The sequence below is a fragment of the Lucilia sericata genome, unplaced genomic scaffold (assembly GCF_015586225.1).
Source record: "Lucilia sericata isolate MDLA Ls3-8-SP2 unplaced genomic scaffold, ASM1558622v1 Contig000678F_arrow, whole genome shotgun sequence".
In the NCBI taxonomy this organism is placed as follows: Eukaryota; Metazoa; Arthropoda; class Insecta; order Diptera; family Calliphoridae; genus Lucilia; species Lucilia sericata.
Window position 1 is genome coordinate 66,462 of NW_023994682.1, and position 11,851 is coordinate 78,312.

At 31.2% G+C, this 11,851-nt stretch overlaps 4 protein-coding genes across 5 annotated transcripts in view; 2 read left to right on the forward strand and 2 right to left on the reverse strand.

Moving 5' to 3' along the window:
- Positions 1-1,806: 1,806 nt before the first annotated feature.
- Positions 1,807-3,612, reverse strand: LOC119607220 (dnaJ homolog subfamily C member 25 homolog). Its single transcript, XM_037961052.1, has one exon. It carries the CDS (start codon positions 3,181-3,183, stop codon positions 2,164-2,166), a length of 1,020 nt encoding a protein of 339 aa, XP_037816980.1. The 5' UTR covers positions 3,184-3,612; the 3' UTR covers positions 1,807-2,163.
- Positions 3,613-4,043: 431 nt separating this feature from the next.
- LOC119607219 (ribosome biogenesis protein NOP53) lies at positions 4,044-5,941 on the forward strand. Its single transcript, XM_037961051.1, has 4 exons — positions 4,044-4,301; positions 4,360-4,536; positions 4,595-4,918; positions 4,982-5,941. The coding sequence occupies exons 1-4, from the start codon at positions 4,183-4,185 to the stop codon at positions 5,793-5,795; spliced, it is 1,434 nt and encodes a 477-aa protein (XP_037816979.1). The 5' UTR covers positions 4,044-4,182; the 3' UTR covers positions 5,796-5,941.
- A 96-nt stretch (positions 5,942-6,037) lies between these two features.
- Positions 6,038-8,128, reverse strand: LOC119607218 (oocyte zinc finger protein XlCOF6). Its single transcript, XM_037961050.1, has one exon. The coding sequence runs from the start codon at positions 7,938-7,940 to the stop codon at positions 6,195-6,197; it is 1,746 nt and encodes a 581-aa protein (XP_037816978.1). The 5' UTR covers positions 7,941-8,128; the 3' UTR covers positions 6,038-6,194.
- A 764-nt stretch (positions 8,129-8,892) lies between these two features.
- The window catches only part of LOC119607225 (DALR anticodon-binding domain-containing protein 3), a 135,470-nt gene continuing 132,511 nt past the window's right edge, over positions 8,893-11,851 (forward strand). Inside the window, exons 1-4 of one of the 2 annotated variants that reach the window (XM_037961058.1) lie at positions 8,895-9,713; positions 9,782-10,097; positions 11,312-11,479; positions 11,572-11,833. In XM_037961058.1, the coding sequence (XP_037816986.1) occupies positions 8,998-9,713; positions 9,782-10,097; positions 11,312-11,479; positions 11,572-11,691 (1,320 nt within the window). In that variant the 5' untranslated portion in view covers positions 8,895-8,997 and the 3' untranslated portion in view covers positions 11,692-11,833. Of the gene's footprint in view, positions 9,714-9,781; positions 10,098-11,311; positions 11,480-11,571; positions 11,834-11,851 lie in introns of those variants that run through there. The other variant, XM_037961059.1, reaches the window with a different exon arrangement.

An 11,851-nucleotide genomic window follows, 5' to 3' on the forward strand; every position in this document is an offset into this window, starting at 1 on the left:
CAATAAATTGTATAAAAAGAAAAACTTTGAAATATGTATGTTTTTATAATTTTATCAACGTTTTCAATATTTCAACAAGATGTTTAGCAACTCTTGTTAAAACTTAGAAGAAACCATTTAAGGAACCTTTGAAATTAGGAGAACTTTGATTCGCAACAATATGCCTTTCGAATTCTTTAACGAAATGTTTAATATTTGTACAAAATATCAGCAAATACTGCTAAAAATAGAATGCCCTCGAAATACAAACATTAACGACATTCTTACTGTCCCTATCTACTATCTAGGGAAACCACAACCAAGTTACAATGTAACCCGCCATTCAAAATAGTTTAAATATTAGCTTAACAAGTCCTCGATAACAAAAGAAAACTGGCACACTTATATTTTCATAAAAAAACTGTATGTTTAGAAAGAACTGTCGACAGTTTTTTGAAACACCCAAACTTGTCACTAAATATTATTAAATTTATTATCCCAAAGTAAACATTTCTTTAAGATTAATTGCTTATTAACAAAGCCACTACTATAACCAAAATAACAACTGTTTAAATAAACTATTTATTCCCCAAAAACTATACATATTATTTATTACATTGTTGGTTTTTTAACAAAAACTACAATAAAAAGAAAAAAACAATTGTATAAACATAAAAGAAGTAAATAGTACAAGTTATTTAGGAATAAATTTCTTAATAAACAAAACAAAATTTAAAAAAAAAAAATAATTAATACAAAGTGAAACATGTGCTAGACCAAAAATCATCATTAACCGGTTTCAAAGCAGTTTGAAATGTTTTCAATTCAAATCGAACCCAAGAGATAGTAAGAAATGATTTTGCATTAATAGCTTTACAAAAAATTAAATAATTTTGATGACTGCTAGTCTAACAAGAAAAAAAGGTCAATAAACGTTTGAGTGTTTCTTTTTTTCTTAAGATGTTAACAAAAAATATGTTAATTAATTAAATTAAAAAAGATCTTTGATCTTCGTCTGATTCCTCAGATTCTTTTGTACACAATAGTTCTATGTGATTGAGTATACAAGAAATCTAATACATTTTAGCTTAATTTCGATATCGAAATGTGTTTTCGATTGACAGCCCTTGGCCGATAATTTCGGTACATAGAACCGACTGCCGGGGAATTGGGAAAAAACTTGAGAACTTTTTCGGTTAGTCTGGTGGAATGTCCATTTCGTAGTCCAATTTTTAGTAAAAAAAATCTATTTAAATCGAGCTTTTGTGAAAATTTGTTTTTCTGGTAAAAAGTCGAGTTTTTGAAAAAAAAACTAAATTTTTTTGAAGAAAAATTGATTTCTTGTGAAAAAAATTTCTCAAAGGAAATATATTTTTCTGGCGTAAAGTTGAAAGTTTTTAGTGAAAATTTCAATTTTATTATGAAAAATAAAATTTTGTTGTAAAAATGGAAATTTCGGTAAAAAAAAACAAAATCAAGATTTTAGCAGAAAATTTAGTTTTTGAAAAAAATTCCATTTTTTGCTAAAAAGTCCATGTTCTGCTGAAAATTTTTCAGTCGAAAAGTCAAATTTTTCGTGTAAAGTTTCATTTAAGTCCAATTTCTTAAATTTTCTTATTTCAGTCTTAAATATTTCGAACAAAATTTTTAAAGTTTTCAATAACAATTTTCTATTCAAAATTTTGTTTCAATTGTTTATTTTTTTCAATTTGGAAGATTTATTAAAATACTGTATTACAGATTTTCGTAAAAATAAAAAAATATATATTAATTAGTTTAGCTGTAGGAAATTTCAGATTTACAATCTGTTTGTAAAAGTTATTAATCTCAGAAAACACAAAGTTTATTTCATCATAAAAAACTATAGTTCGTTTTACTTTCAACAATGGAATTATTGGGGTTTTTTTATATAAAATTAAAAATACATAATAAAAATAGAAAAATAATTAACTTAGATTACACGATGTTTTTGTTAAATTTTCGTTAATTCTATTTATTTCACATTTGTATAACTTTCTAAAATACATGTTCAAAATTATGGCTAAACAAGTACTGGACTCTGACTTGATGAACACACACAACACAAAAAAAATTAAGACTTATGTTATGTAAAAAAAAAAATTATTAAACTTTAATTAAATTAAAAATTATAAATAAAATTCGTCTATTTAGCATTCAACCTAACTAATCTTCGAAAGTTATACGACCAGGACCATGATTTTTCATATAACGACGATACGCCTTATAACGGGGATTTTCTGCCAGTTTCTTTTTCATTTCCTCCTCTTGCTCCATTTTCCAAACATCAAAGTTATCCTTTTGCCATAATTCCAAATGTAAATATTCCTCAATTTGTTTATCTTCCTGGGCATCAAATTGATGTTGTCCCATTTTCATATGACGTCTAATTAAGTACAACTGCTCTTCACGTCCGTAAGGCTGTTTGCAAATGTTAAATCTCCAAAACCAATTGGCCTGCCAGCAAAGCCATCTCACTAGAGTATAAGGGGAAATAATGATTTGTACCCATAAGACATCCCACACTGAGGGTTTGGCATAAGCACCCTTAACATCCATTTTCTCTTCCACCACTTTGCGTATGATCTTTTCCAATTCTTCTTTTTGTTCAGACTTGGACAGGCGATTTTTGCCCTTTTTATTGTTGATTTTTTCATTAATTTCATCCTTGGCTATTTCTAAGGCTTTGTTGCGGTATTTAGGAACAGTGGCAAAGTATTTAATGGCCGAATCGTAACGTTGCCAGCCGGAGTAGTATTGTATGATGGATATAATGGTGAGAGTGGCAATGATGACTATACGTACGTCCACTTTGGGTGCCACTCTTCGCCGGTAGTAACGATAGTAATGGGCATAATATTCATCTGGATTATCCAACATGTAGTCATAATCATTGCGTGATTCATCATCCTTTAGAATTTCATAGGCAGTAGCTATTAATTTGAATTGTGTTTCAGCTTCTTTTTTAGCCTCCTCCGTACGATGCAAATCAGGATGATGTTTTCTCGCCAACAGACGATAAGCTTTGGCAATTTCCGATTTAGTATTATCACGCGTTACACCCAAGACATCGTAACAATTCTGTTTGCCACAATACAAACCATCCAAAAGTCCCCAACATAAGGTGGGTAAAACCATTAAAAATAATAGGCTCATTAGCCATCTTTGATAACATTGCACTAACATTTTGTTTCCTACGTTTGTTTATTTGTTTTTATTGAAATTTTAATTGAAAAACCATTGAATGCAAACTAAATTAAGTTCCGCTTTAAATGCCACGTTTTGATTTAGTTTTTTTTTTGGTATTATTTAGAACCCGGCCGTTGTGGTTGTTGTTGGCTGCTGCTACTTTTTTGGGTTCTTTTCTTTAAGTTGCGTTAACGACGTCAACTTGTTGCTTACCGTTTACTAAATGATGTTATCTTAAAGCTTTTGATTATAATTACACATCTTCTTTAAAAACTCTTCTCAGCTTGTTGACCTCATAAAAGTTCTAGCCTAGCAGCTGCTAACGTTATTTTTGTGTTTAGTTATTGTTATAACACCTTTGATTCCTGGTTAATAAAAAAAGAAAACACTCATTTGCTGAAACACTTTCTTTCAAGCTGAATTTTAAGTAAATGGTGTCATAGAAACATATGTTTTAATTTTGTTTATTATTTGTTGTACATAAACTGTTAAACTTTATGTATAAAAAACAGTTCTGCCACATTTAAAACTGTCAAACTTTATGTAAACAAAAAGCAAGAACTCGCACTTGCTGCCACCTGATGTCAATCCACCTTCACATTATTTTGCTAAATGACAGCGTTGCCATTGTAGTTGTTTTCAAGAGATTTTAAAGCAATTTAGCGGCGAAAAGATTATTTTAGTTAAAAAAACGATTTACTCGCTAACTTGGTGAGATTCTTCTAGTTTGTGAATTTTAGAAAATATTTCTTTTTGATTTGTATTTATAAATTTTAATAGCAAATTTACATTAAATATTTGTCACTAAACGCCACCTAAATTTTTAACTATTTACTTATATTGGCAACACTAATAAGAAAAAAAACGTTGACACATTGAATTCGCCTTGACAGTTCTTCATTGTTTTCATCTGTTTTTTCTAAAGACAACACGTGCATTGTTTTTTCTACAATAAATTATAGAAATTAAGAAATTTTATTAAAAATTTCACCTAAAATGTCTGAAATACAAAAGAAAAAACGTATTTCAAAGAAAAATAAATCCGCCTGGCGTAAAACTGATATAAAAGATGTAGAAGAATACCTAGAAGAACAGCGTCAAGAGGAAAGAATTGGGTAAGAAGATTTTACAATTATAAAAACACAAATTTAACTTGATTTTTTTTTTTTGTAGTACCTTTGAGGATAAAGCAGATCAGGAACTGTTTCAAGTTGATGTAGCTCCCTCAGAAGCGAATAAAAAGAAACTTTTAACCGAAAAACAAAAGAGAAAACTCAATGCCAAAAAGCCTATGAAATCTTATCAGATCTTGGAAAACACCTCTAAAGTACAAGATCCCATAGTAAAAAGGTAATTTGGCTATTAATTTAACACGAAAAAGATATTTTATTTCAAATTTTTGTTTTAGAAACATTATTAAAAACCAAAAGAAAGCTGGCCGCAATATTGAGGAAGAGGTTTATAATCCCAAGAAACCTAGGGATATTAAAGCTACCCAGGATCGTTTGAAAACTTACGCCAAAGTAGAAGCTAAATTGCAAAAGAAAGCGGCCAAGGTATTGGATAATACTAAAGATTTATGGGTGGAGGAAGATTTTCGTGATAAAATCCCTGGACTTAAAGATGAAAAAGGATGGATTTCTAAAGATCTTAGTGTTTATCATGCTCAACAGTTGGGTTTGCCAGTATTTAAAGTACATGATAGCATTAGACATAGAACCACAAAAGCCAAGTAAGTTGAAAATGAAATTCTAAATATTTCCAAACTTAATTAAATTATTTCGTTTTTTAATAGGACATTTGAGCCTCCTCATCCGGGCATAAGTTATAATCCTTCTTTAGAAGATCACCAAAAACTAATTGCCGCTGTAGTCGAAAAAGAAGAAAAGATTATTAAAGAAAATAAACATTTGAAACGTGTCACTACACAAATGTTCTCTAAAGTAACGCCCGAAGAAAGGGAACGTTTGAGACTCAAAGAAATGAGTGCTGGTATGGATGATGATGAGGAAGAGGAACAGGAAAATGAAAATAAAAATGGCGAAGCTACTCCATCGGCAGAAGATGATGCTCCCTATCGTACTATAAATCCACCAGTAGAAAATAAAAAGAAATCCAAAACAGCACGCAACAAAGAACTCAAACAAAAAGAACTACAAAAGAAGCTGGAAGAGAAGAGAGCCCTGAAAAAACAAATTGCAGACCTTAATCGCATTAAATCTTTGAAAGCAGAGGTTTTAGCCGAAGAGGAAGAACTCAATGAATTGAAAAAAAGACGCAAGAAGACCGCCTTTAAAAAGAAATTCGAACCTAAACGTTTGGGTCGCCTCAAGTATGTCGAGCCCGATCAAGATCTTACTATGCCCGAAGATTTAGCCGGTAATATGCGTAATATTAAACAGGAATCCAGTTTATTGGTGGATCGTTTCAAAAATTTCCAAAAACGCAATATTCTGCCCGTCAGTGTGGCTACCGGCAAGCAGAAGGCTCCCAAGGTCAAACGTTTCCCACGCAATTCACACAAGGATCCTGGTGTTTCCTATCAAATGTTGCGCGAACAACGTTTGGCTCAAAAGAAGAAGGCAGCCGCCCCTGCTATGGCTTTATAGTTTTTTACTTAGTTTTGTTAAAATTTTCATATAGATTTTAATGAAATTTAGTTTTTAAGTTTTTTGAAAAGAAAGAAATGTGTGTATGCAGGAGAATGCATAATATACTACATAAATTTAAATAAATATAAAATTACTTTTTTTAATTGAAAACAAATTTTTAATCGAGAATTTGGGGGATATTTAATGTTGTTTAAATACATTAAAGTACTTCTAAAGGGCCAAGAAATAATCGAAAATTAAAAATTTTTATTATTTATACTTAAGCTATTAAACTTTAGCTTATTTACGCTTTTTATTATAATTATTCTCTCCAATGCTAATACATTTTCTTAAAAAAATAAAATCTAAAAAAAATACAATTTTAAACAGCAATTAAATCTCTAAAATTTATACAATTTACGAATATTCTTCTTCCGGTTCCACTTCTACAATTTCGTGCATTTCTCCTACATCATCATCATCCGCTTCCATTTTCGAGTGCATCAACGATTGTGTTATCATAATTTTGCCCGGATCTTGTTCATCGTCTTCTTCGTATTCACCATCAGCTTCTTCTATTGCCTCCTCGTTAACGTATTCAGTAGTAAAAATACAATCTTCAAAATTTTCCCCCTTCATGCTATTGTTATCACCTTGATTTTGGCTACTTTCGTCAATGACAACCTGAAAATCTGTTCCAATATTATGATGCTGTTCGACATGTGATTGCAAATAGATTTTTTTCGTAAATCCTTTACTGCAATATTCACAACGAAATCGTTTTTCTCCCGTATGCGTGAGCACATGCACAGATAGGACATGAGGATACGCAAACGATTTGCCACAAGTAACGCAGTGGTAGGGACGCTCACCGGTATGGGTGCGTTCATGTTTAATGCGTGAGCCAAAGTCAGAGAAACGTCGTTCACAATATTGGCAAGCATAGGGTTTTTGGCCCGTATGCACACGCATATGACGCCTCAGTTCGACATTAGAAACGAAAGCCTTGTCGCAGAAATCACAAGGGAATGGTTTATCATTGTAATGGCGCCGCATGTGGGCATTTAAGGCATGTTGAAAACGATACGAATTACCACATAACTCACAAATTTTTGGTTTTTTTATTTCGGGCGACTGTGTTCTACGTTTACGTGTTTTCACCTGTCGCACTTCGGGTTGGGCTGGTAAATGTTGCGATTCCTCGGCGCTATTGGAATCTTCTATAACTATTGTTTTTGTTTGTGGTGTCGTATTAGCGACTAGTTTTTGTACATTTTGTACAGTTTGCACATTTTGTCTTCTAGTACGAACTCTTGCTGTTGGTTTATTTACTTTTTCCAAATACTCTGTAAGTTTCATCTGTCTTTCGTCTGTGGCAGTAGTTTGTTTATTTAGCTTCAACTGTTTAGTTTCCATTTGGGTTTTGGCTTTAGAAGCTAGTTTGTTATGCAATTTAATGGTGCTGTCATCTGTTAAGGCTTCCTCTGTTAAATAATATTCCACTACATTATTCCCCTCCTCCTCCTCCTGCTCTTCCTGTAGTATCTGATCATTTTCATTTTCCTCCCCTGCATCTACTTCCTCCATGTTTGACTCATTTATTTCCTGTTGCAGATTATGAAACTCCTCGGTTTGGTTATCTTGCTCTTCTACATAATCATGTGGCACGAGTTCTTCATATAATGTAGAACTTTCTTTAGTATTATTCAAAACGAATGCTTCTACGGCAGCTGATTTCTTTTGTAGCAGAGTTTCACCAGCTTTATTGTCAACCTCACCGGCCACACCATCATCATTATTAATACATTTTATTTGTAAACCCTGTGGCACATGGACTTCTTGTACCGCCAACTCTTTGGCTTCTATCTCATCCTCTACTGTTTGATTACCACCCAATCTGACTATCGTCTGGAATATGGTGACAGCTGCTTGACAATTTTTACGAAAACGCCAGGCCGCTCGTAAATCCTGTAAACATTTGCCACAAATCTTTCGCGGCAAAGTTTTATTGTGCTGATCAATTTTCAATTCTGATAATATGGATATCTGCTGGGCAATTTGTAGTTCTGCATTATCCCCGATTGTTGTGAAAATTGGCTGCATCTCCTTGTTGGGTTGTAAACAAATCAAACAAACCGCATCTAAATCTATAACAACACACATGTTGTAAGTAACTGAATTGTTATTATATCAACAGGATTAAGTTAAATTTATTAACGTTTTAGTTTTAGGATTTTCTTTTAAATTTTTGTTATTTTACAAAACAACAATATTTCCAAAAATGAAAAATTTTATTTTTTTCTTTGAAAAAGATATTATTTAAAGGTGTCATCACTTGTTCATAAAAGAATTGTTTACATCCCATATTCTATCTTGTCATTGTCAACAATATATATAAAACTCGTTACCATTTGTTGGTGTAAATGTCAAACTTCATATAAAAAAAAATAGAAAACAATAATAAACTTTGCATTGATATCACCTTAATAATGAGTATTAGTTTGACATTAGAGCGTTTTAGCGTTGCCAACCTTAAACATTTGACTATATTGATACAAAATTGTTGATAATATTAAATTATTTTCTTTCAAGTTTTTTTTTAGAAAATCGTTATAAGAACAAGTTTTCCATTCTATTTCTTGCTTGCAACATAAATTTTCTATAGAAAATTGCTCGCAACACAAATTTTTAATAAAAAATTGTTCACAACACAATTTTCTATAGAAAATTCTTCACTACACAAATTTTTTATAGAAAATTGTTCACAACACAAATTTTATATGGAAAATTGTTCACAACACAAATTTTCTATGTTTCATTCCACAAAGTTTCACTTTGTTAACTTCATGCATAAACGTGTCGCGGTTTCTTCTACATAAAACACTAATTTCATGGTATACTTAACAAGGTATCAGCACTTGAGAGCAAACGTACGATTGTAAATTTTTTTATATGGAGTTTGACAAGCTTGTGATTTAAGCCTGTATACAAGTTTAGATATAAAAAATTGTAAACACTGATCAGCTGGGATAATGATGCCACCTTGTATTAAATATACCCTGACGAATTGCATTGCCAAAACAAAAATGTCAAATAAACAACAACCACATTCAAACAAGTTGCAACAAATATAACTGTAAAACAAAATAACGGGACTCACTTTGTTACTGACGCTTGAAAATTGCGCTTCGTTTATCTTTGGCATTCAATTGTGAAAAAAATGGATAATTCTTTAAATAAATTACTAATAAATATAATAAATTACTTTGTGCATTCCTCTCATGAAGTGGAATTTGAAAACTATCGTAAAATTTCGACTTTAATAAGAATTCATAGTGAAAAATTGCAGCAAACTGGAGATGTAAGTTTTCCGTGTAAAACTGAAATTTGGTTAAATTATTTTCCCGACTGTACGAGGCAATTAAATGAAAACGCTTTCCAACTTGCAAATGGCGAAGATGTAGTTGCCGAACAAGAAAAAAGTAAGTTTTTGGAGGCAGCCAAAGAATGGCTCTTTCCGGTAGCAAAATTAGTAGTGAGGCAGGAAAGGATTCACCTGCATTTGCATAGGAGTGTTATTGTCGCCCGTTTAGTGCCAGATGTCTTAACAAGTGACAACTATGGTCAACTGCAAAAAGTGGCCAATAAGAAAGTTTATCTAAATCCACTGCCGGAGAATTGTTTACAAGAGGACTTGTCATTTTATAGAAGCAAATTAATGCAAAATGTATTGCAAAAGCTGCTACAATACTCTAGGTGGCATCAAGTGAACTATGAACAAGAAAACTTGGAAAACAACTCCATTATTAATTTACAAGTTCAAAGTGTAGCCTCGAAAATTGTCGAAAACAATTCTGTAATTATCAAATGTGGTCTAGTAACCGATCCCAGCAACAATGGTAAACGCTGTCTCTTGTCAACCAAAGATTATTTGAGGTTTGTTTTTTTCTTCTTATTAGTAAATTTTAAAATTCTAATTTGAATTTGTTTTCTTATTTCTTCAGTATTCGCTCGAATGATATGACTTTGATGGCTTTACATAAATATGGGATACGTGTAAAACAAGATGCTCGTTTTTGTGCCTTAATGGAACGTTTAGGTTCTGCCGCTGCCACCGTTGATCTGTTGGAAGTCAAACATACTAGTCCTGTGCAAATTATACTCAATGGCCAGGGCAGCACAAAAGGTGCTTCATTTATTTTATATAACTCGGCAAGATTGGAAACAATTTTAAGAACTTTCCAAGAAAGAATCGATAAAGGAGAGTATGAACCTTTGCCACCAATTGAAAGTATACAATGGGAGTTGCTTGTGGAAGAGGTAAGTGAAAAATCATTTTATTTTTACAGTTAATAGGTACGTACATACATATTTTTCCCAGAAATTTTCGATATCAAATTTCTATGGAAAATTATACACAAGATTAATTTTCTATAGAAAATTCTTATAATAATAATTAACTTTGTATAAAAAAAATGTTTACAACATCACTTCTATTGACAATTTTTCACAAGATCACCTTTCTATTGAGAATTTTTCACAAGATCAATTTTCTATACAAAATTGTTCACAAGATCATGATCACGTTTCTTTAGTAAATTGTTTGCAAGGTTAAGTTTTGTTCTCAATATTACAAATTGTTCACAAGATCCCCTTCCAAGTATATAAAATTGTTAACAAGATCTATTGTTCGCAAGATCAAGTTTCTATAGCAAATTGTTTGCAAGATGAATTTTTTTAAAAAAAACTTAGTCGAGAGACAAGTTTTCTTTAGGAAGTTTGTCGAGAGGAAAGTATTATTTAGGAAATTTGTCGAGAGACAAGTTTTCTTTAGGAAGTTTATCGAGAGACAAATTTTATTTAGGAAGTTTGTCGAGAGACAAGTTTTATTTAGGAAATTTGTAGAGAGACAAGTTTTGTTTAGAAAATTTTTGTCGAGAGACAAGTTTTCTTTAGGAAATTTGTCGAGAGACAAGTTTTCTTTAGGAAATTTGTAGAGAGACAAGTTTTATTTAGGAAATTTGTAGAGAGACAAGTTTTGTTTAGAAAATTTTTGTCGAGAGACAAGTTTTGTTTAAAAAATTTTTCTCGAGAGACAAGTTTTCTTTAGGAAGTTTGTAGAGAGACAAGTTTTATTTAGGAAATTTGTAGAGAGACAAGTTTTATTTAGGAAATTTGTAGAGAGACAAGTTTTGTTTAGAAAATTTTTCTCGAGAGACAAGTTTTCTTTAGGAAGTTTGTCGAGAGACAAGTTTTATTTAGAAAATTTTTGTCGAGAGAAGTTTTGTTTAAAAAATTTTTCTCGAGAGACAAGTTTTCTTTAGGAAGTTTGTCGAGAGACAAGTTTTATTTAGGACATTTTTTAGAGAGACAAGTTTAAGAAATTTGTAGAGAGACAAGTTTTGTTCAGAAAATTTTTGTCGAGAGACAAGTTTTCTTTAGGAAACAAGAAAACATGTTCCTGGTCAAAAGTTTTTTATATAATATTTTTCATTTGACACATCTTTATCTTCTTTTCACATTCTATTTTCCAGGAAGAATGGCAATTAGTTTATGCCTACTTAGCTGGTTTTCCTAATCTCATAGATCGTTGTCTGGAACAACTAAAACGTGGTTTGTGTTCCACTCATTTAATAATACATTTTCTACATGGCCTGGTAGCCATCTTCAGTGTTTACTATCGAAGAATACGAATTTTAACGGTAAGTCTAATTTTCACTTAATTTATACTAATCTTAAGAACACAACTCTCGCAAATGACAATGTTAAAACAACAAAAATATCTTATTATTAGGAAAAACGTGATCACTTGATGCCCTACGTTTATGCTCGCATTTATCTAATTAAAGCTGTACGTGAAGTACTTAATAAATCATTGGCTTTATTAGATATCGAACCAGTTGAATTTATGTAAGATATGTGAAAAAGTAAATCTGCAGTTTACTTACTGTTCGTTTTTTTTAATTTTCGTTTATTTAATGAATTAAATAATTGTCTTTTTGTCCTTTTTTGTTTAAATTTACTTTATTTTTTTTTAACAATTAACATATCACATTAAACTTATGTTGATTTAG

Coding starts and splice junctions, on each gene's coding strand:
- LOC119607220 (XM_037961052.1), bottom strand. CDS start 3,183: ATGTTAGTGCAATGTTATCAAAGATGGCTAATGAGCCTATTATTTTTA.
- LOC119607218 (XM_037961050.1), bottom strand. CDS start 7,940: ATGTGTGTTGTTATAGATTTAGATGCGGTTTGTTTGATTTGTTTACAA.
- LOC119607219 (XM_037961051.1), top strand. CDS start 4,183: ATGTCTGAAATACAAAAGAAAAAACGTATTTCAAAGAAAAATAAATCC. Junction 4,302..4,359: donor CGTCAAGAGGAAAGAATTGG/GTAAGAAGATTT, acceptor TTTTTTTTGTAG/TACCTTTGAGGATAAAGCAG. Junction 4,919..4,981: donor CATAGAACCACAAAAGCCAA/GTAAGTTGAAAA, acceptor GTTTTTTAATAG/GACATTTGAGCCTCCTCATC.